The following is a 22,654-nucleotide window of genomic DNA, read 5'->3' on the forward strand; positions in this document are numbered from 1 at the left end:
GTAAGCAAGCAAATGTATGTTGAAATATTTGTTCTACCTAAAGAAGTGCAAGAAATTAGATAGGCAATTAAATTTAGGAAGTGTTAAAGGTCTAATGACTGGTGATACTGAGGGGGAGGGGAGTTGGGCATACCAAAAGTTCAACCTATTTGGTTACTGTTAATAATGCTTCAATTTGAAGGTAACACTCACTATGTACTTCTTCCTATCATTCCCCACTTTCACATTTCTCCTAAACTGCCCTAAATCAGTACAATCCGGGTGTCTGGACTCTTCCACAGCACTAGTCTGCTCCAGGTAGCACTTTCCCCAGAGGAAGTACTTTCAACATCAACTATTCTTCAAAGTCAACTATTCTCCAGAAAGTTCTAAATGTGATCACTGGATTTGATCTAGTTGAGACAATTAAGTCTCATACAAACTGAAACGGGCAATACGGTATGGTGGAAAGAACAGTAAATTCAGAATCGGTGAAAATTAGTTTCCATTCCTGGCTTGCTTGTGACGGGGGAGCTGTACCTCCAGGTGCTCCCACTTTCTCTCGTCTTAAATGAGAGCTCTACCATCTTATCCAAATCCAATAACGTGCTCTTGGTGTATGTACCAGAAAGCTTCGCAAAGTATCCAGATTGTGGTAACTTCACAAACACAAAAATCCAACCTGCAACTGAAACATCCAGAATGATCAAACCTACTGTCATATTTGTTAAAATGCTTTAAGCTGGAATAAACTTATCACTATAACCTAGGTCTAAACTTGTCATATTTCTATTTATTCAAAGCTAACAAGAATTTTAAAAATAAAAGGGGCCATGTTTAAGGATTTCAACAGTTGGTGCATGACTGCTAAGCAAGAAGTCTTTTTAAAAATTTTAAGAGTAAACACACCCAATTCCCCTGCAATCTAATCAACTTTGTCTGCATGACTGGCATTGTTTAACATCAATTCCCTCAAATCACTTAAGGAGCCCCACAGCTTCCAAAAAGAGTTAATTCCTATTGAGAAGAACTACATCTTCAAATCAGAATACAGTCAGAGCAAAAGAAATTTCTATTTCAAAGGTAGGGAAAATCCTCACCATTCTGGAAAATAATTACCTTCAATCTTTTGAAATTTTACAGCATGCAAAAAATGCTTTATGAACAGTAGTTTTCAATGTTATTTTGTGCCTTGAGGTTTGATTACCACTGCCTATGACACTTCTCCTTTGCTCAGATGCCCAGTAAATTCTCGCGTAGTCCACTCAGAAGGCACACAGAAAAAACAGGAAAAACACACGTGCACACATTAAAATAACAAGAGGAGGAAGAGGCAGAGCGGGGAAGGGGGCCTGTGTTTGTGACAGGGGGGAAGGGAGAGACAAAGAAAGGAAAGAAAAAGGGAGAGGAAAGGATGACAAACAGCAAAATCTTTTTTTCCAAAAATAATGGTTTATGTTTACAAAATAGTGAAGTTTCCAGAAAGTGAATCTTAGTATTACACAACAGAAAGTAATAAAGAGGCCAACAGGAAAAATAATTGAGACAGCAGTGTCATAAATATTCCAAACTCCAACCAATTTCACATAAGCTGTACTTTTCCCTGACCCGAATCAACAATTTTAAGTCAAAGGAGTTAGTAAAACTAGTCAAGGCATGTTACAGTGCTAAATAAACTATAATCACAAATCTCAGATACCATGGAAATTCAGAGCTGGAAATTTCCTTACCAACCAACCACCTAGTTCAACTCTCATCACTCAGAGAGAAACTGAGGCTCTGCGTGGTAATATGCCTAAAATCACAAATGATGGCAGGATTCAGAAAGCTAGAATTCTTTGTTCAGTAATACCCTGTATCTTCTGTCTCTGATTTTATAAGCTAACTATCAACCATCAAATTTCAAGTTAACAAAAAGCATTCTGGTAGTCTGATCAGAAGTGAACACTTCATTAGAGCACAGTTCACACAAAATACAAAATTAAGAAATAGCCTTCAGAGGAGGGTATTAACAAAATATCCTAACATAAAAAAAACAAAGGTCTGATATCTTGAAATTTTCAGTCATTTAGAATAAGAGCCATAGCATTTAAAATTGAAAGTTCTTCTCTGGATCTATGGATAAAAGGAAGAAATATTCAACAAGGCCTATTTTTGTGCATATTCTTTGCTGCCAAATCTTTTGGAAGATTTCTGTGGCTATGCTCCTTTCTGATTAAATAGTAACTTATTTATCAAGGTTCTCCTCAAATTTCAGTCCAGTAAACTTTAAGAATTTCACCACAATGGTTGTTTATACCCTCTATATTCATGTCACTAGGATCTGAGTAAGACCCTCCCTTTGAAGCCAATCAAAAATGAGGCTGCTTTGAATGTAAAAGCAGCAGGTTTGGGGCCTAAAAAACTGGATTTGTTTTCAGATTGACTGATATAATGGATTGATTTCCCCCCCCACCCAGACATGTAAACTTGATGCATGCTATTAATTTGGACTACATTTCAAAAATTCCCATGGCAATTAATAATTTTATATACAATTAATCTGCTTAAAGCTTTGTTTTAACATAGGAGAGATAGATGAGGGGAGGAGGGACCCAAGAGCACTAGCCTAAGGCCTTTTTCTTTTTTAAACTGCAGGTGGAAAACGGAAGCCAGTTTTCTTTAAAACACTAAAATACGTTGTTGGTTTTTTTTTAAAAAACAAATCCCTGTTTTCCACGAGACTTTATATAACGCCAACACACAAATATAGGACATTTCCAATCGGTAGTGGTAGGTTTCTGCTCCCCCAAGAAAACACGTCTTCCTGAGGTTTCAACCTCTCTCACCCTCCAGTTGCTTTTATAGAGATAACACGGACGACAAACTTCGGTCGCCGGTCCTTTTGTCGTCCCCCTAGACAATATCTGGCCTAATTTGGGGCAAAACCCTCCACGGATCACTCCTCCCCCCATACATCCCTGCTCTCCCTTGATTAGAAATTAATACCCCAGAATCGTGCCTCTCTTTCCACTCCCCCCACCCGGCCCCCACGTAAGAGGAGAGCGCCTGACCCACCACTACCTGGAGAACAATGTAAACCCAACTGGGAACCCACAGATTTCCTCCATCCCGGCCCGACGATTTATCTCAAAAAGACAGTCAGAAAGCGAGTTATGTCCTGTCATCCTGGATTCCCCCGAGGTATCCTGCACCCGGCCTGGGATTACCAGCTCCCACTCTACACGCAGGGAGCCTTAACCCTCCGCCCCCTTCCCGCGATCGCCCCCCACGGACCCCGAGCCCGGCCCCGGAGCAGCGGGCGGGCCGCGGGCCCCGGCTCCCCGCGCACGCCCCGCACCTTTGTAGTGCACCCGCAGGTTGTTCTGAGACAGGCCGATGTAGCTGAACTTGTCCTTCGGGCTCCAGGACCGCGGCAGCGGCGTCTCCTGCTCGTCCACGGCCGGGTAGAGGCGCTTCAGCCGCCGCTGCAGCTCCTTTTCCTGCTCGTTCAGGGCCGAGTCCCCGTGCGGGAAGGGCGCCGCGGCGCTGCCGCCCGCCGCCGGGGCCGGGGCCGGGGCGCCTCCGGCCGGGCCGGGGCCCGCGGCGAGGCCCGGGGGAACGGGGGGCGCGCCCGCGGGGGCGGCCGCCGAGGCGGGCGGCGGCGGCGGCGGGGGCGGCGGCGGCGGCGGGGCCGCGGTGGCCGGGGGCGGCGGCGGCGGCGGCGGCGGCGGCGGGTGCAGGAGCAGGGCGGCCGCCGCGGCCCCCAAGCCGCCGCCCGCGCCGCCGCCGCCGCCGCCGCCGGGCGAGCCGGCCGGAGACGAGCCGGCGCTGACGGCCGGGGGCGCCGGCAGGACTCCGGGCACCGGGGCCGCGGCCGCCGGCGGGGGCGGCGGGAGCTGCTGCTGCTGCTGTTGTTGTGGCTGCGGCGGCGGCGGCGGCGGCGGCTGCCCGGACATCCCGGCCGCGACTCAGCCTGCGGCCGCCTCCGCCTCCTCTCTCCTTACTCCTCCGCTTCCCGGGGGCGCTGTGGCGGCGGCCGCCGGCACCAGGCGCCCAGTCCGCCCGCCCCGGAAGCAGGCGGCCGGCCGCGCGCCCAGACGGAGGGAGCGCGACGGTTGGGGGGCTCGCAGCCGGGGCAGTGGGTGGGCGGCGGGCCCCGGAGGCCCCGAGAGAACGTTAGCCGGAGCGCGGGCCCAGGACGAGGCGCCGAGGCCGCGGGCGATGCGGGGCGGGGGGTTGAGAGCGCAGTGCCGCCCGCCGAGGCCGCTGCTCTCGCGGCTGTTTCCCTGCGGGCGGGCCGGGCCGGCGCGAGACGCTGCGCGCGGGCGGTGCTGCGAGGGGGCGGGGCCGGAGCGCGAGCGCGGCGCGGAGGGCGGGGCCGGGCGAGGGGGCGGGGCCAGGCGAGGGGCGGGGCCGGAGAGCGAGACAGAGCACGCGGGCGGTGCAGCGAGGGGGCGGGGCCAGAGGGCGAGAGGGCGGGGACTGTCAAGGGGGCGGAGCCGCGCGGGCGGCGGAGGGCGGGCCCGCGCGGGTCCAGGCGCCTGGTCCAGGCTGCCAGTGGGACGCGCGCGGTCGGAGGAAGATCGCCGGCTGCTGGCGGGCCGGCGGTTGGCGTCCCCGCCTCTGCCGGGAGCCCACCGTGTAGCCCCGCCCGCCCGCCCGGCAGCCTCTCCTCCTACCTGACTTCTTTTTGTTGCCGTCGCCCCGCCCCCGCCACCGTAGGGTCGCCTCTGGCGCGGCCGGGCCGCTTCCCATCCAGGCGAAAGCAATCGAGCCCCGCTGGGGCAGCCACGAGCCCGGTCGGCGGACCCCCGAGACCAGCGGGACCGCCCCGGCTCCCGGAGCCCAAATCGGGTCCGTGACTGAGCCGTCTGGGGCTTGCCCGGGTTCTGCTCGAGCTCGTGCCCCGGGACAGGGCCCTGTTTGCCGCCTCCCTCTTGATGACCCAACTGTTCCGCATCCTTCATAGTTATGTTAATACTTTAACATAACCATTTCTAAAGGGAAAGTTTCCCACTTAAACCAGGGAGCGTCTTATTAAGTAATTTTATGAGGTCTTAAAAGTGAACCTCGGGTGGCAGAAGGTGTCACTAATTTATTAGGAGTGCTAATAAAGAGTGGCATGTCATCGGAGAGCAGGAACGCGAAATTACAAGTTGTATTTAGGAACGGCTTCTGCTGCTGCTGCTGCTGCTAAGTCGCTTCAGTCTTGTCCGACTCTGTGCGACCCCGTAGATGGCAGCCCACCAGGCTCCTCTGTCCCTGGGATTCTTCAGGCAAGAACACTAGAGTGGGTTGCCATTTCCTTCTCCAATGCATGCATGCATGCTAAGTCTCTTCAGTCGTGTCCGATTCTGTGCAACACTATGGACTGCAGCCCACCAGGCTCCTCCGTCCACAGGATTCTCCAGGCAAGAATACTGGAGGCGGTTGCCATTTCCTTCTCCAGGAAGGGCTTGTAGAGACGTCCAAACACTTTGCAGACTCGTTAATTTTCATAACAGACCTCTTTATTAGGTAGCAGTGAATTATGCCCATTTTTAAAACAAGGAACTATTCACTGAGGTCAGCAGAGGCAAAAATAGGACTTCCTACTTTGCAATTCCCAACAGTGCTTTGCTTGGTCGACTGATTGGCACAACTGGTCAAGCGTTGCTCTCCGACCCCTCCCAACGTTACTATTTTGTTTTCACCACTTCTCCTTAAGTTATCCTTTATTTAGCTGGCAAAATCGAGCTTTAGGGTGTGTAATCTACATGGTATAAATTCTAGTGTTTTGTTTGCTTCCAAAGATATTGTGATGGTAATTGTTTGTCCAAATAAGCAAAGAACATTCCTCGCTGAATAGAGAATTATTTGTCTTGAAGAGAGTAGGTAAATGGTGACTTAATTGAAGGCCCTCAAGGGCTGGCCAGAACTAATAGTCATTCAGTCTAATTTCTCCCTCAATTACCCAGCCACTAGATGCCCCGTTGTTCTTTAATAAAAATATCCGATAATTCTAACCTAGCACTTGATGACTTTTTCCAAGCCACTGCACTGTAAATTACATGATGTCATTGTATTTAAATTGTTCTAAGACTGTCACTTATATTACAGTAAGGAGTTAATTGTAAGCCAAGCTTTATTTAAATGTTGGCTAGCCAAGGTAGAATAAGTGAGCTCCAAGTCTCATCCAACTTTTTTAAAGTAGTCACCAAGGTTTTATTTACGAAGGTGTATTTTCTCCTGTCAGTACACTGAGGAACCATTTAGAATTTTACATATGCTTAGGAATAACTGAGAGAAGAAAAGTAGCTGATATTTTGTTGGAAGCTTTTTATAGGGGTGACTACATACCAAACAGGCAGCCTGAAGAAATTAATGATTTCAGTTGTGTAAATTTCAGGATTCTGTAAAGCAGGCCCTTCCTTATACTGAAAGTTTCAGAAAACAGCAACATCATTTTAGAAAGCCACAAATTTATCATGTTTATATGCTGTCCTTAGTTGCTTCAGTAGTGTCCAACTCTCTGCGGCCCCATGAACTGCAGCCCGCCAGGCTCCTCTGTCCTTAGAATTCTCCAAGCAAGAATATTGGAGTGGGTAGCCATTTCCTTCTCCAAGGGATCTTCCCAACCCAGGGATCAAGCCCAGGTCTCCCACATTTCAGGGGGATTCTTTACCAGCTGAGCCACCAGGGAAGCATGATCATACTTATAAAGAGACATAAAGGTGTTCATGCCTTTTGACATATTCCCACCAAAAAATTAGAACCAAGTAGCAAAATATGAAGTGTTGAAAAAATTAAGGCCTGATAAAGTTCAACAGGAAATACTGATAGATCAAACATGGAAGCAAACTAAATGCCCAACATGAAGGAACTAGTTGAAGAAATTCCACTCAAGGGAATCAGAAGCACATTTACCAAATTTGTTCAAAAAAATTTTTTTAATGCAGCCCCCCTGGGCAGTGGAATCTCCAAAAGAAGGTGGACAACTAATTAGAGAACAGGCACTCCTTCCTCTTGAATCAGTCAGTAGATACAGGGCACAGTTTGGTACCCAGTCCTTCCAGGCCTCTTGCACCAGCACAGCCTGAAGTAGATATATACATTATTAAAGATGAAGACACAGAAAAGTGATTCTGATGTTCTAAATGGAAAAAGGCTAAACAATAATTTGCCAAAATTATTACCAAAAAGACATGAGGGGAAAAAAAATCACAAAATTCTTCTACCATGCACAATTATAATACATAATTAAAGTGAAAGTGAAGTTGCTCAGTCGTGTCCAACTCTTTGGGACCCCATGGATTATAGCCTACCAGGCTCCTCAGTCCATGGAATTTTCCAGGCAAGAGTACTGGAGTGGGTTGCCATTTCCTTCTCCAGGGGATCTTCCCAACCCAGGGATCGAACCCGGGTCTCCTGCATTGCTGGCAGAGGCTTTACCATCTGAACCACCAGGGAAGCCATAATTAAAGGTAAAGTTTTATTACAAAAATATGGGACTTTCATTTAGAGACCTAGATGGTAAAAACCTATTAGCCTTGAATCTGTCCACAATCATTTTGCACCTATATTTTCAGTCCTTCCCATATATTGCTATGATACTGATACACACATATCTGCTGAGGTTCTCAGTAGTAAACAATTAGGAGCCAATTCTGACTCTCTTAAGTGGAAGGAACTCATTGGAAACATATTGGGTGGGTCTCAGGATTAACCAGAAGATAGAGAACCAGGCCTAAAACAAGACCAAAAGGGGCCAGGCAACATAAATAGAGTAGCCCCACCACTGGTTACATCAGCTACAATCAGATGCTACCTCTGACACCTTTCTGACCCCCAATCTTTTCATCACTCACTCAAGGTTCAAAGTTGGCCAAACCGAAGTTGCAACGTCCTGCCAAGGGCTACCAATGAGTAAAAATTTCCAGCTTATAGGGGTGCTAAGTTACTGAGACCTTCCACTCAGGGTGGGACTGAAGTGGCTAGAGCCTGTGGCACCTTCTGGCAGTGAGCAGTCACGTGAGTTCATAGAGAACTTGACACATCTGATTCATTTTCTTTGCTTGGCATGACATGGAAGGGTTAGAACACACTGCCCTAATGGGACAGGGACCGCTGATGTCCACAGTCGAGGATTTTCCAGTACCAAGAAAGAGGTTCAGACCCTGGCCCGTCAGTTTCAGTAAATGTCCATGACAGTATCTTTCTAGGCCCTGGGAAATGGGATGGCAGACTGTGCCATCTGCCGTGTGGTGTTAGGGTCTGTAATTAGTTATCCGTTGCTGCTGAACAAAGTATCCTCCAACTAAGTGGCTTAAAATATTTATTATCATACAGTTTCTGTGAATCAGAAAGCTCATGAGGGTGGGGGGGAGGAGCTTCCCTGGAGGTCCAGTGGTTAAGACTTCTAGCTTCCATGGCAGGGGCATGCCTTCTGTCCCTGATCCGGGAACTAAAATCCCACATGCCGAGAGGTGCAGCGGGGGGGAAAAAAAGAAACCTCATGGGCATTCATGGTGCCAGCTGGGGCGGAAGGATTGATGGGAAGTGATCTAAGCTCACTCACACACTTGTCTTTGGAGGATTGGACTGTGTTCTAGAGACCATTGGTCTAAGGGCCTTGGTTACTTGCTGGCTATCGGCCCTCTATTCTTTGCCACATGGGGCTCTCCAGCATGGCAGCTTGCTTCATCAAAATATGCCAGCCAAGGAAGCACTGGCCAAGGGACAGAACTCACAACCTTTAGTAACTGCATCACAGAAGTGACATCCATTACTTTGGCCATAATCTGTTTGTTCAGAGTAAGTCACTAGGTCCCGCCCACATTTAAGGGGAGGATTTGACATGATGGCATGGATACCAGACAGCAGGGAATTTCCTTTCAGGGTGTCTTTGAAAACTGCCTCTTATAGGGTTGTTACAACTTCCAGTGACCCAGGGAGACTGCACTTGGCACACACACATCAACTATATCTCCTCAGACCAGGAATTGGCCAACTTTTTCTGTAGCGGGTTGTGTAGTAAATATTTTAGGTTCCATGCACCTATTGAAACTATTCAACTTTGCCTTTGTGGATGAAAAGAAGCCACAGACAATACATAAACCAATGGGTGTGGCTGTGTTCCAATAAAACTTCATTTACAAAAAAACAGGCAGCAGGCTGAACTTGGTCTACAGACTACTTTGTGATCCCAGTTCTAGAAAACACCTCTTATAAACCATCCTCAGTACTAAATGGCAAGACCAAGCCACTAGCAATGAAATCCCAGAAGGCAGCAAGTTGACTTTATGACCAATGACATGGGCTTCACCCTAGGGTCCTGGACATGCCTGATGGCATACATGAACAGGGTCGGGATATTTCTGCCACAAATGTGTGGCAAATTGAACTGGATGGCAAATGGCAGAACAAGGCTAGGAAGCTGCTGCAGGAACGGGTTTGGAGTAATGCTCAGTCAGCATTTATTAAGCACCTATTACATTTGGAACCCTGTGTTAGGTTCTGGGCACAGAGTTAGGGAAAGAATGAAGAAGGATTACAAAGACAAACAAGGCAATTTGGAATCTGTTCTTTCAGTGAACGGAATCTAGTTGCAGAGGCAAGAGTAGTACCCATGAATAACAACAGGGCTTCTCAAATCTGCAGGTGGGCATTTGCTGAGCGGCACCCGAGATGCTACATTTCCAACAGGCTTCCAGGGGGTGTCACTGCTGCTGGTCCATGGACCATCCTCTGAATAACAAGGACTTGGAGAAACAGGGGAAGGTCTTTAGAAACAGAAGCTATAACTTGCCTTTCTTCTGTGAGTTAGCCACCTATTTCCTGACATGTGGGCTGTACTTCAGTCATCATTTATTTAGTGCCTACTCTGTGAAATATGCAATGCCAGGCAGCAGGTGGAAATTAAGGAGAGAGAGAAAGAGGGAAAGAGAGAAGGAACTTAAGCTCCTTAAGCTTTGTGGAAAAAAACATTACTTCTGCAACCAGTTTTTCAGGGTGGAGTGTGAAAAGAGCCATGATAGAGACGAAGAGCACCGGGGCTGTTTTTCTAATATCGCAGGGGAAGGAAAAGTAATTCTCCAGCCGAACCCATTATCAATAAAATGAATTTTCCAACGTGAGTTTCTTTGTATCTGTAATAGCATGGAGATAACTATATGTATATGTGGGCTTCCCTGATGGCTAAGGCAGTAAAGCCTCTACCTGCAATGCAAGAGACCTGAGTTTGATCCCTGGGTCAGGAAGATCGACTGGAGGAGGGCATGGCAACCCACTCCAGTATTTTTGCCTGGAGAATCCCATGGACAAAAGCTACATGGACTGGCAGGCTATAGTCCATAGAACCACAAAGAGTGGGACATGACTGAGCAACTAACACTTACTTTTTACTGTATATATATTTTCATAAATATATGTTATATATATTATACATATATATATTTCATCATTATGATCCTCAAAGAAGGTACAAAGCCTAATTTGCAGTCTCAGTAAATATAAGAAGAAAGTGATTTAGTGAAGTGATTTATTTCACAATTCACTATGTCTTTCATCGTGGTTCTATGTCATTTTATGCCTGGTAATTAATTTTTTAAGCATTTTTGCTAGTTTTTTCCTTAACTGCCTTTAAAGATATGCAAGGAAAAATATACCCAGCAATATGTGAAGCTTTTACAAATTTTACTATTTCAAAGATGTCAGAACATCTGTATCTTAAAAACTGTTTCAAAGACTTCTTTAGTCTTTCTCTGCTTCGACTGCAATTATCCTAAGAATATTCAACTTAGAAACAGATATCAGTTGTTTAAAGAGGAGTCGAGTTTGCTGTGGAATTACTTGTCTGTCTCCTAATGTCATCAATAGTCTCAGTCCCTCAAATATGCCTTATGCTATTGTCCACCTGAAAATTACACATAGGTAATTGATCTTTGGCTGTTCTTAAGAGGCCCAAGACCTTTCCAAAATCCTCAAATTCCTAATTCTACCATAGCCTATTATGCCACCCCATAAAACTGAATAAATATAATGAGACGAATCTACATGATTAGAGAACGCCAAAGTCACACTGACACGTGGGCACTGAGTGGTTGGCTAAATCACTCAATGACCAAGTGCGTATTTCCAAGTCATACGCTGACCTCATCACACATGTGATGCAATTTGTGCTTGGGCACAATTGTGAACCTGAATTACATCAAGAACTTTCTGGACTGCTTCTAAAGACTGTGGGTGTTCAATATAGTATGTGAGTACTTATATATAAGTGTGCAAGTACTGGTCTGATCAGATACTTCCAAGGTATATGTCTCTCTTTATCTTGGTGTGGTTGTGTCTGCACACACGTACACACTGTGACAGACCCAAAAATGCCCCCTCAAGAGATTCACCTGTGAATCTGTGCACATGACCTTCTTGGGAGTGGGGGTCTCTCCAAATGTGATCAAGGATCTTGAAATGAGATATCCCGGATTATCTCAGTTCAGTTCAGTTCCGTTCATTCGCTTAGTCGTGTCCGACTCTTCACAACCCCATGGACCACAGAACACCAGGCCTCCCTGCCCTCACCAACTCCTGGAGTTTACCCAAACTCATGTCCATTGAGTCAGTGATGCCATCCAACCATCTCATCCTCTGTCGTCCCCTTCTCCTCCTGCCTTCAATCTTTCCCAGCATCAGGGTCTTTTCAAATGAGTCAGCTCTTCGCATCAGGTGGCCAAAGTATTGGAGTTTCAGCTTCAACATCACGCCTTCCAGTGGACACCCAGGACTGATCTCCTTCAGGATGGACTGCTTGGATCTCCTTGCAGTCCAAGGGACTCCCAAGAGTCTTCTCCAACACCACAGTTCAAAAGCATCATTTCTTCAGCACTCAGCTTTCTTTATAGCCCAACTCTCACATCCATACATGACTACTGGAAAAACCATAGCCTTGACTAGATGGACATTTGTTGGCAAAGTAATGTCTCTGCTTTTGAATATGCTATTTAGGTTGGTCGTAACTTTCCTTCCAAGGAGTAAGCATCTTTTCATTTCATGGCTGCAGTCACCAAATGCAGTGATTTTGGAGCCCCCTCCCAAATAAAGCCAGCCACTGTTTCCACTGTTTCCATAGTTTCCACATCTATTTGCCATGAAGTAATGGGACTGGATGCCATGAGCTGAGTTTTCTGAATATTGAGCTTTAAGCCAACTTTTTCACTCTCCTCTTTTACTTTCATCAAGAGGCTCTTTAGTTCTTCGCTTTCTGCCATAAGAGTGGTGTCGTCTGCATATCTGAGGTTATTGATATTTCTCCTGGCAATCTTGATTTCAGCTTGTGCTTCATCCAGCCCAGCATTTCTCATGATGTACTCTGCATATAAGTTAAATAAGCAGGGTGACAATATACAGCCTTGAGGCACTCCTTTTCCTATTTGGAACCAGTCTGTTGTTCCATGTCCAGTTCTAACTGTTGCTTCCTGACCTGCCTACAGATTTCTCAGGAGGCAGGTGAGGTCGTCTGGTATTCCCATCTCTTTCAGAATTTTCCAGTTTATCATGATTCACACAGTCAAAGGCTTTGGCATAGTCAATAAAGCAGAAGTAGATGTTTTTCTGGAACTCTGTTGCTTTTTTGATGATCCAGAGGATGTTGACAATTTGATCTCTGGTTCCTCTGCCTTTTCTAAAACCAGCTTGAACATCTGGAAGTTCATGTACTATTGAAGCCTGGCTTGGAGAATTTTGAGCATTACTTTACTAGCATGTGAGATGAGTGCAACTGTGTGGTAGTTGGAGCATTCTTTGGCCTTGCCTTTCTTTGGGATTGGAATGAAAACAGACCTTTTCCAGTCCTGTGGCCACTGCTGAGTTTTCCAAATTTGCTGGCATATTGAGTGCAGCATTTTCACAGCATCATCTTTCAGGATTTGAAATAGCTCAACTGGAATTCCATCACCTTCACTAGCTTTGTTCGTAGTGATGCTTCCTAAGGCCCACTTGACTTTGTATTCCAGGATGTCTGGCTCTAGATGAGTGATCACACTATTGTGATTGTCTGGGTTGTGAAGATCTTTTTTGTACAGTTCTTCTCTGTATTCTCACCACTTCTTAATATCTTCTGCTTCTGTTAGGTCCATACCATTTCTGTCCTTATTGTGCCCATCTTTGCATGAAATGTTCCCTTGGTATCTCTAATTTTCTTAAAGAGATCTCTAGACTTTCCCATTCTATTGTTCTCCTCTATTTCTTTGCATTGATTGCTGAGGAAGACTCTTATCTCTCCTTGCTATTCTTTGGAACTCTGCATTTAAATGGGTGTATCTTTCCTTTTCTCCTTTGCCTTTTGGCTTCTCTTCTTTTCACAGCTATTTGTAAGGCCTCCTCAGACAGTCATTTTACTTTTTTGCATTTCTTTTTCTTGGGGATTTTCTTGATCCTGTCTCCTGTAGAATGTCATGAACCTCCACCCATAGTTCTCAGGCACTCTGTCTATCAGATATAGTCCCTTAAATCTATTTCTCACTTCCACTGTATAATCATAAGGGATTTGATTTAGGTCATACCTAAGTGGTCTAGTGGTTTTTCCTTCTTTCTTCAATTTAAGTCTGAATGTGGCAATAAGGAGTTCATAATCTGAGCCACAGTCAACTCCTGGTCTTGTTTTTGCTGACTGTATAGAGCTTCTCCATCTTTGGCTGCAAATAATATAATCAGTCTGATTTCAGTGTTGACCATCTGGTGATGTCGATGTGTAGCATCTTCTCTTGTGTTGTTGGAAGAGGGTGCTTGCTATGACCAGTGCGCTCTCTTGGCAAAGTTCCATTAGCCTTTGCCCTGCTTCATTCCGTACTCCAAGGCCAAATTTGCCTGTTACTCCAGGTGTTTCTTGACTTCCCAGGGGACCTCCAGTCCCCTATAATGAAAAGGACATCTTTTTTGGATGTTAGTTCTAAAAGGTCTTGTAGGTCTTCATAGAACCATTCAACCTCAGCTTCTTCAGCATTACTGATTGGGGCATAGACTTGGATTACTGTGATAGTGAATGGTTTGCCTTGGATACGAACAGAGATTATTCTGCCGTTCTTGCGATTGGATCCAAGTACTGCATTTCAGACTCTTGTTGACTGTGATGGCTACTCAATTTCTTCTAAGGGTTTCTTGCCCACAGTAGTAGATATAATGTGCCCTAAATCCATGGGCTTATGAAGGAAAGAATAGGGGGATTTGAGACACCCAGACAAGGAGGAGGAGGCTGTGTGAAAATGGAGCAGAGAGATGGAGCCGCAAGCCAAGGAATGCCAACAGCCACAAGATGCTGGGAGAGACAAAGACTGGATTTTCCCCCACAGAACTGGGGGGAGTCCACCTTGATTTTGGACTTCTGACCTCCAGGGCTCAAGAGAATAAGCTTCTGTTGTTTTTAGCAGCCAAGACTGTGGTCATTTGTTACAGCAGCTGTAGGAAACTATTACACACACACTGCTCAGATTTTTCGGGTCTTGGGAAAAAAAGAATTGTACAAAGTTGTTAAAAAGATCAAGGGTACCAGTGGCATGTGGAAGCTACAGTGATACAGCACTGCATCTCTCCCCCAAGAGAACTGCAATGCTTTTTATTGGAATGTACTTTTCCATAGGATGCAGGGCTCATATGTTATATAAATTTTATGCATCAATAAAGGCAAATCTAGATTCACTACTTGTCTTCATAACTTTATAGTTTACTCTCTCTCTCCGTCTGGGTTCTGACCACTCTTCAGTAAAAAGGGGGTTATAAGCACTCTGGTTTGATGGAAAAGTAATTTTTTGATTAGGATATGAGCTGAAATTACTCTTCCACTGAGCAGAAACATAAATGCCATAACGCTGCCTTAGGAACACTGCTAGTGGGTCACCATGGCTGCAAAGTTCAGGACTGTTCTTTTTTATTTTCTTTGAAATTTACTGGTCTGTTTTATTTTTGGCTATGCTGGGTCTTCATCGCTGCATGTGGGTTTTCTCTAGTTGCTGCGAAAAGGGGCTCCTCTTTGTTGCAGCGCAGGCTCCTCATCACGGTGGCTTGTCTTGTGGTGGAGCACAGGTGTGAGGTGCATGCGCCCAGCAGCAGGAGTACACGGGCTCGGCTCTTCTGCGGCTGTGGAATCTTCCTGGACCAGGGATCAAACCAGTGTCCCTTGCATTGCAAGGCAGATTCTTAACCAGTGGACCACCAGGGAAGCAGGGCTGTTAACTTTTAACCATTACCTGCCTAAATGAAATCTGTGTTATACTTTAACAACCATTTGAACATCCGACTTTATGAGCACAACTTTATAGGGTAGGTCAGGGGTCTTGCATCAGGTTTCCCGCAACAGACTCTGAGACGGAGTTTCTGATGCAAGTGACTTTGGGAGGAGCGTGCTTGCAAGTGAAATCTGTTAGGGAATAAGGGAAGCAGAAGAGCACAGGGGGAAGAGTCAGGCAAAAATGAAGGTTCGGGGAAGGCTGGCTTCAGTCTAAGGAGCTGGAGTGGGTGTAGCACCGCAGAATTCCATGCCCCGCCCCCGGCAAGAGTCCAGGACTTTTGTAACCTGTATTAATCACTCATTAGCTGCAGACTACCTCCCTTCTGGGGAAAGCATAGCATCTGGAGCATCTCTGGGCAAGGAGGCTCCTTCTGGAGAAGGATGTGTGTGAGTCATTGGTTACCAGTGCTCTTGGCAGCCTGAGACGGGCACGCCAGCAGGTAAAGGGGAAATGATCAGGGTATCAGCTGCATCGAAGGATGCAGAGTATGTGCGTGTTAAGTTGCTTCAGTGCTGTCCAGCTCTTTGTAACCCCAGGCACTGTAGCCCGCCAGGCTCCTCTGTCTGTGGGAGTCTCCAGGCAAGAATACTGGAGTGGGTTGCGATGCCCTCCTCCAGGGGATCTTCCTGACCCAGGATCGAACTCAAGTCTCTTGAGTCTCCTGTATTGGCAGGTGACTTCTCTACCATTAGCGCCACCTGGGAAGCCCAAGGATGCAGGGACTTTGCTTCAGATTGCATCTCTAATCACACTGTTAGTGGCCAAGTCAGCTATCACAGAACTCACTGAAAGAAAAAAAAAAATGCTTGCATTACGAAAGATTATTGGAATTTCATGAGTCTTTCGAATCATGTCATGGAGACATAATCAGCAAATATTTTCAAATCTTAATAGGAGTAATGTGGGAACAGCATCTCTTGTAAAGAAGTCAGTTGTTAGAACGCACACGTAAGCAGGAGCCCACTCACAAGTTTGGCAGTGATGCTATGGCCAGGGCTGAGCTCACTCATGTTTATTTCCATGGTCTGTGGGCCACATGCATGTCTGTCTGTGTCAGCGTAGGTTATTTTAGTTTGTAAGGTCCTAGTGGGGACAGGTCCCAATGTATGGATCGTTCTCTAATGTTGCACAATTATCTGCTTAATTACTGCTTCTTGTTGATGACGCAGTGCAATTATGTGACTATTTGCTTTGGTGGTGGTGCTTTAGTCACTAAGTTATATCAGACTCTTGTGACTCCATGGCCTGTAGCCCGCCAGGCTCCTCTGTCCATGGGGTTCTCCAGGCAAGAATACTGGAGTAGGTTGCCATTTCCTTCTTCCTGACCCAGGGATTGAACCCAGGTCTCCTGCACTGCAGGCAGTTTCTTTACCCACTGAGCTACCAGGAAGCCCTAGTTGCTTTGGGATGATGCCAACAATGTTCTACTTAATAATCGCCCAGGTTTTAACCATGTGACTAGGACGGCCTCTGAAGCATGATGCACACATTCAAACAATTCCAGGAACCAGACAGACAATGTAGAAGAGTGAAGCTGATGGTGCATAAAGCAACAGAGATCAGTGGGAGCTGTCAGACTGGAGGCTGTAAAGGGATTCAAATCAGAAGGCTTGAAACACGACTCAGGCCAAACAAAGCACTTCTGTGGGTCAGACTTGGTTAAAATGTCACCGGTTAGTGGCCTAAAGGCTGATCGGAGCTCAGAGCTGGAAAATCAGGCCAATTACAGATGTCCTGGATGGGCTCTGCTGTCTTACATTTGTCTGGCTCCCCGAAGAGTCAAAAACTTTTATTATTTCAAAACCGCCATGAGATATCACCCCATCCCTGTCAGCATGGCTATCATCCAAAAGTCCACAAATGACAGATGTTGATGAAGATGTGGAGGAGAGTGAACCCCCGTGAAAGGTTGGTGGAACTGTAAATTGATGCCCCCACTGTGGAAAACAGCATGGAGGTTTCTTTTAAAAACTGACAATAGAGCTACCATCTGACCTAGCAATTCCACTCCTATGTATATAAATGGAAAAAACAAAAATATTAGTTCAAAAAGACACATGCACCCCCATGTTCATAGCAGCATTATTTACAATTGCCAAGACATGAAAACAACCTAAGTGTCCATTGACAGATGAATGATTTAAAAAAGACGGGGCACATATATACGATGGAATACTATTCAGCTATAAAAAAGAACAAAATTTTGCCATTTGGAGCAACTCGAGTAGACCTGGAGGGCATTATGCTTAGTGAAATAAGTCAGAAAGGGAAAGATAAATGCTGTATGATATCATTTATATGTGGAATCTAAAAAAATAGAGCAAACTAGTGGATATAACATAAAAGAAGCTGACTCACAGATACAGAGAACAAACTAGTGGTTATCAGTGGGGAGGGGGCATTATAGGGCTGGGGAGTGGGCCGTGCAAACTATCGGGTGTAAGTCAAGCTCAAGGATATATAATTGTACCATAGGTTGAATACAGTCAGTATTTTATACAACTCTAAATGGAAAGTAATCTTTAAAATTGTATAAAAGTTAAAAAACTTTTGGAAACTGTTTCATTGGCCTCTGCCCACTGCCCCATTGGTGATTGAAAGAACCAGCGTTTTTAGTCACGCTTCTCTGCCTGTAAAACCAGATGTAGAGGTGATCTTGAGATACTTCCTGGCTTGCCAGGGAAATCTGAGTCATAGGTGTCCCATTTACTTAACAAGCCGCGAGAAACACCTCAAAAGAGCCATTTCCTATTACAGTGCCCTACATCTAGTTCAGTTCAGTCGCTCAGTCGTGTCCAACTCTTTGCGACCCCATGAATCACAGCATACCGTAGGCCCTCCTTAAAAACTTCCTGATGGTCGAACAGGCTAGTTTCATAATACTTGCTTCCAGGTCTTTAATCCACCGTGTGGCTTTTATTTTAAGCATGAAATTTTTCAGTCTATCATGATGCAAAGATTTCATGTACGGGTAGAGTGTTGGTGAGGATGTGGAAAGTTGGAACGCTCTTGCGCTGCTGGTGGAAATGCAAAATGAGGCAGTCACTCTGAAAAAGAGTACAGTGGATAAACACAGAGTGATCATATGACCCAGAAATCCCACTCCTGTTCCCAAAGGAACAAAAACACATGTCCAGATGTTGCTGCCTTTATGTGTCATGTTGTCTTGACCAATTACAGTGGTGTGTGTTAAGAGGAGAATTTTTTAAAGAGTCTGACTCAATCTTCACAACTGTATTTACTGAAAGATCAGGTCAAATGTGAAATTCACTATAAGGTTTGTTCAACGGTATCTTTTTGAAAATATGGGGAAATCTTCACTTAAAAGTATGTTTGTTTTACTATAAAATTTAAAATATACATTTATGCCCAGAAGGATCTGAATTGGTATTTGCTCTTTTAATTAACACATAATATACAGTTTTCCAATAGCCCATGGAACTTATGATTAAACCATACTTTTATGAATGATGAAACGAATGACAAGGACAAGGACACGTCCAGAGAATTTCCTGATGGTCCAGTGTTTAGGACTTCATGTTTCCATGGAAACTATGATCCTGCGTGCCAAGCACCGTGGTGGAAACAACAAGATTTGTTCACAGATATCATAGCAGCATTATTTATAATAGTCAAAAGGTGGAAACAATCCCAGTGTCCACCAATGGAAGAATGAATGAGGTAGTGGTGGTGGTATGGTTTAGTCACTTAAGTCATGTCTGATTCTTGCAACCCCATGGACTAAAGTAGTATATCCACACAATGGAGCATCCATACAATGGAAGTCTATCCATACAACGGAACAGCATTCAGCAATAAAAAGAAATTCTATCACATGCCACACCATGGATAAACCTTGAAAACAATCTGCTAAGTGAAGAAGCCAGTCACAGAAGACCACATATTTTATGATTCTATTTATATGAAATGTCCAAAGTAGGCCAATCTAGAGAGACAGGAAGTAGATGAGTGGTTGCCGGGAGCTGAGGGGAGGAGAGATAGGGGAGTGACTACTAATAGCATAAGGTTTCTTTTTGAGATGATGAAAATGTTCTAAAATTGATTGTGGTGATGGTTGTACAACTTTTGAATGTACTAAAAACCACTGAATTGTACACTTTCAATAGATGAATTCTGTGGTATGTGAAATACATCTCAATAAAGCTGTGATTTAAAAGTAGATTATATGTATCATGGAGGTTTTTGTCTTAGCCACCAAATTCTGTGTATCAGAATGAACTACAATACAACTTCAAATGCTTTGCTCACTATGAGGTATACGGTGGGTGATCAAAAGATGCTTAATGAATAAATCTTGAATAGACTTCTGAAAACCTAGAATATTCAGTGAATTGGGTTAGGAGATTCTGATCAATTTTCAAAATTTCTGGAGGCTACCCTGAAAATTATAGATTTTCTTTCCTACTGGAAAGAACCTAGAATGAAACCTGGCATGTGGCATCCTCTCAGTAAACAGTACTTCCTGTCTTCCTTTTCCAAAACAGTTTTAAAATCTATTCGTAGTTTTCCACTTTCCTTACTGAGTATCAAGTTTGTCAGCTTCATAATGGATTATTAACAGAAAGAGAGATTAGTTAGTATTAGTTGCTCAGTCATGTCCAGCTCTTTGTAACCCCCATGGACTGTAGCCCACCAGGCTCCGCTGTCCACGGAATTCTCCAGGCAAGAATACTGGAGTGGGTTGCCAGATCCTTCTCCAGGAGATCTTCTCCACCCAGAGATCGAACCCGGATCTCCCACATTGCAGACAGATTCTTTATCATCTGAGCCACAGAGAGGCCCAGAAAGAGAGAAAGGAATTCAAAAAGACCAATCTTACTTGTAGTCAACAGTTCAAGTTACACTCAGCTAAAAACCGGCTTTTTGAATGCTGTTTAGTACAGTGGTTTTCAAACTTTAAGAGTGCTTCAGAATCACCTAAAGGGTGGGGCCCAACAATTTGATTTCCAGCAACTTCCCAGGTAGCCTTGCTGCTTCTAATTTGGGGAACACATTCTGGGAATCCCTGGACTGGAGTTTTTCTTTTTTAATGAATTTTTTAAAAATCTTGAAACAATCACAAAGTTACAAAGAAGTTACATTCACTGGAAGGACTGAAGCTGAAACTCCAATACTTTGGATACCTGATGCGAAGAGCCAACTCATTAGAAAAGACCTTGATTCTGGGAAAGATTGAAGGCAGGAGGAGAAGGGGATGACAGAGGATGAGATGGTTGGATAGCATCACTGAGTCAATGGACGTGCATTTGAGCAAACTCCAGGAGATGCTGAGGACAGGGAAGCCTGGCGTGCTGCAGTCCATGGGGTCACAAAGAGTTGGACACAACTTAGTGACTGAACAACAACAAAGAAGCTGGAAATAAAGGACAAAAAGCTTTTTAAAAACCTAACCTGTTTGCAAATAAGCTGCTGACATCACAACCTATCACCTTCTAAAACTAGTGTGGAATTCCTACAAATCAAGATATTCTGCTTTATCACCAAAGTATGATCATTGTGATCACGAAAGCAACACTGAAGCATTGCTACCACCCAATCTTTCCATACTACTCAAATTTTGCAAACTGCTCCAATAACAATGTTTACAGCCAAAGGATCCAGTTCAAAATCATGCATTGTAGTGACTTGTCATGTTCCCATAGTCATGAACAGTTCCTAGTCTCTCCTTGACTTTCATGACTCTGATACGTTTGAAGGTGACAGACTAGTTATTCTTGGAGCAACCCCCAATTTGGATGGGTCTGATACTTCCTCATGAGTAGGTTCAAGTTATGTATCTTGAGCAGGAATCTCAAATGGATGTTTCTGTGTTCCTCTCAGTACATCCTCTCAGGCTACATGATTTTAGTCTCTCCTATTAATGACAAGGTGAACTTCCATTGTGTAATAAAGGTGGCATCTGCCACGTTTCTCTTCTCTTTGTCATGAGTAGCTATTATGTGAAGAAATATTTTGAGTTGATCTAAATATCTCACTTCTTGTCAAATTTTCAATTTATTCATTAGATTATTTACTTGTGTCTCTATGGACACGTGGCTTCTCGTTTTATTCAACAGATTCATAATCTGCTCCTATGATCAGTCACCATGATGTTCAAATTATCCCTGACTTGGCTCATGGGAACCCTTTCAAGTCAACTTCTATATCCTTTTGATATGCCCCAATCATTCTTTGAGCATTTGCTTATTTTTCTGGCACAGCAAAAAATGTTCCAGGTTCATGTTGTACTTTTCCTGCTGCAGTCCTGGAATCAGCCATCTCTCTAAGGAGCCACAGTTCCTTTTAGTTGAAAGTGGCCTTAAAGTCCAAATCTGGGCACCAGATTTGTGTGCTCACTGCTGCTGGACTGCTGGTCCCGCAGGCATCCTCAGGGAGCGCTAAGGTACATAGACTGCTTGCTGGTTCTCCGTTGAGTGTTGAGGAGTGGTCACTCAGCCGTGTCTGACTCTTTGCAACCTTGTGGACTACAGCCCGCCAGGCTCCTCTGTCAGTTCTCTATAGCTGCACAAATTAGCAGCTTATGACAACATGCAGTTATTATCATTTGTTTTCTGAGGTCAGGAGTCCAGCCACGGCTTAGCTGTTCCTCTGCATCACGGTCCCAAAAACTGTCAGCGAGGGCTGTGTTTTTGTCTCCAGGCTCAACTGGGGAAGGACCCATTTCCAAGCTCATGTGATGGCAGAATTCAGTTCTTTGCGGACTTGTTGGACAAAGAGCCTCAGTTTCTTGGAGATTGTTGGCTAGAGGTTGTTGCTGTTTAGTTTCTCACTCATGTCTGACTCTCTTGCGACCCCATGGACTGTGGCCCGCCAAACTCCTCTGTCCATGGGATTCTCCAGACAAGAATACTGGAGTGGGTTGCTGTTTCCTTCTGTTATGGGATTGGGAGGGTCAAAGAGGACTCTCTCTTGTGGGCCTCAGTTCTTGGTAAGAACACAAAGGATAAAGTTGCCTCCAATTTTTTTTATCCACGTGGGCCTCTCCACAGAACAAGTCACTAAACATAGCAGCTTGCTACGTGAAAGCTAGCAAGGGAGAGAGTCTCCAAGCAAGACAAACATAATCTTATGCAATATAATTACAGAAATGACATCCTATTCGTTTTGGATTCTGTTGCTTGAGAGCAAGTCATTAATCACGTCACACGCAAGGGGAGGGAATTAGTTACACAAGGGCGTGAGCTCCAGGAGGGGTGGGCCATTAGGGACCACCTTAGACTCTTTAACCTTAATCACCTTAATAAGAGGCAAAGGCAAGGGGGAAACCCAGGCCTCCTAAAGTGCATAACTGGGGAGTCCATAAGCTACAGTGCATACTTGCATATGTACGTCTATCCTATATTTCTATCTATCTAGTCTATCTCTCTATCATTTGTCTTTCTATCTTGAAAATCATGGTTCATGTTCATACG

The 22,654-nt window shown here is 45.0% G+C and overlaps 1 protein-coding gene across 1 annotated transcript in view; it reads right to left on the bottom strand.

Annotated features, from left to right (window-relative positions):
• The window catches only part of RANBP9 (RAN binding protein 9), a 69,259-nt gene extending 64,989 nt beyond the window's left edge, over positions 1–4,270 (bottom strand). Inside the window, exon 1 of the mRNA XM_043449238.1 lies at positions 3,320–4,270. Coding sequence (XP_043305173.1) covers positions 3,320–3,917 — 598 coding nt within the window. The 5' untranslated portion in view covers positions 3,918–4,270. The remainder of the gene's footprint in view (positions 1–3,319) is intronic.
• Positions 4,271–22,654: the final 18,384 nt, after the last annotated feature.

The sequence above is a fragment of the Cervus canadensis genome, chromosome 28, assembly GCF_019320065.1.
Source record: "Cervus canadensis isolate Bull #8, Minnesota chromosome 28, ASM1932006v1, whole genome shotgun sequence".
NCBI lineage: Eukaryota > Metazoa > Chordata > Mammalia > Artiodactyla > Cervidae > Cervus > Cervus canadensis.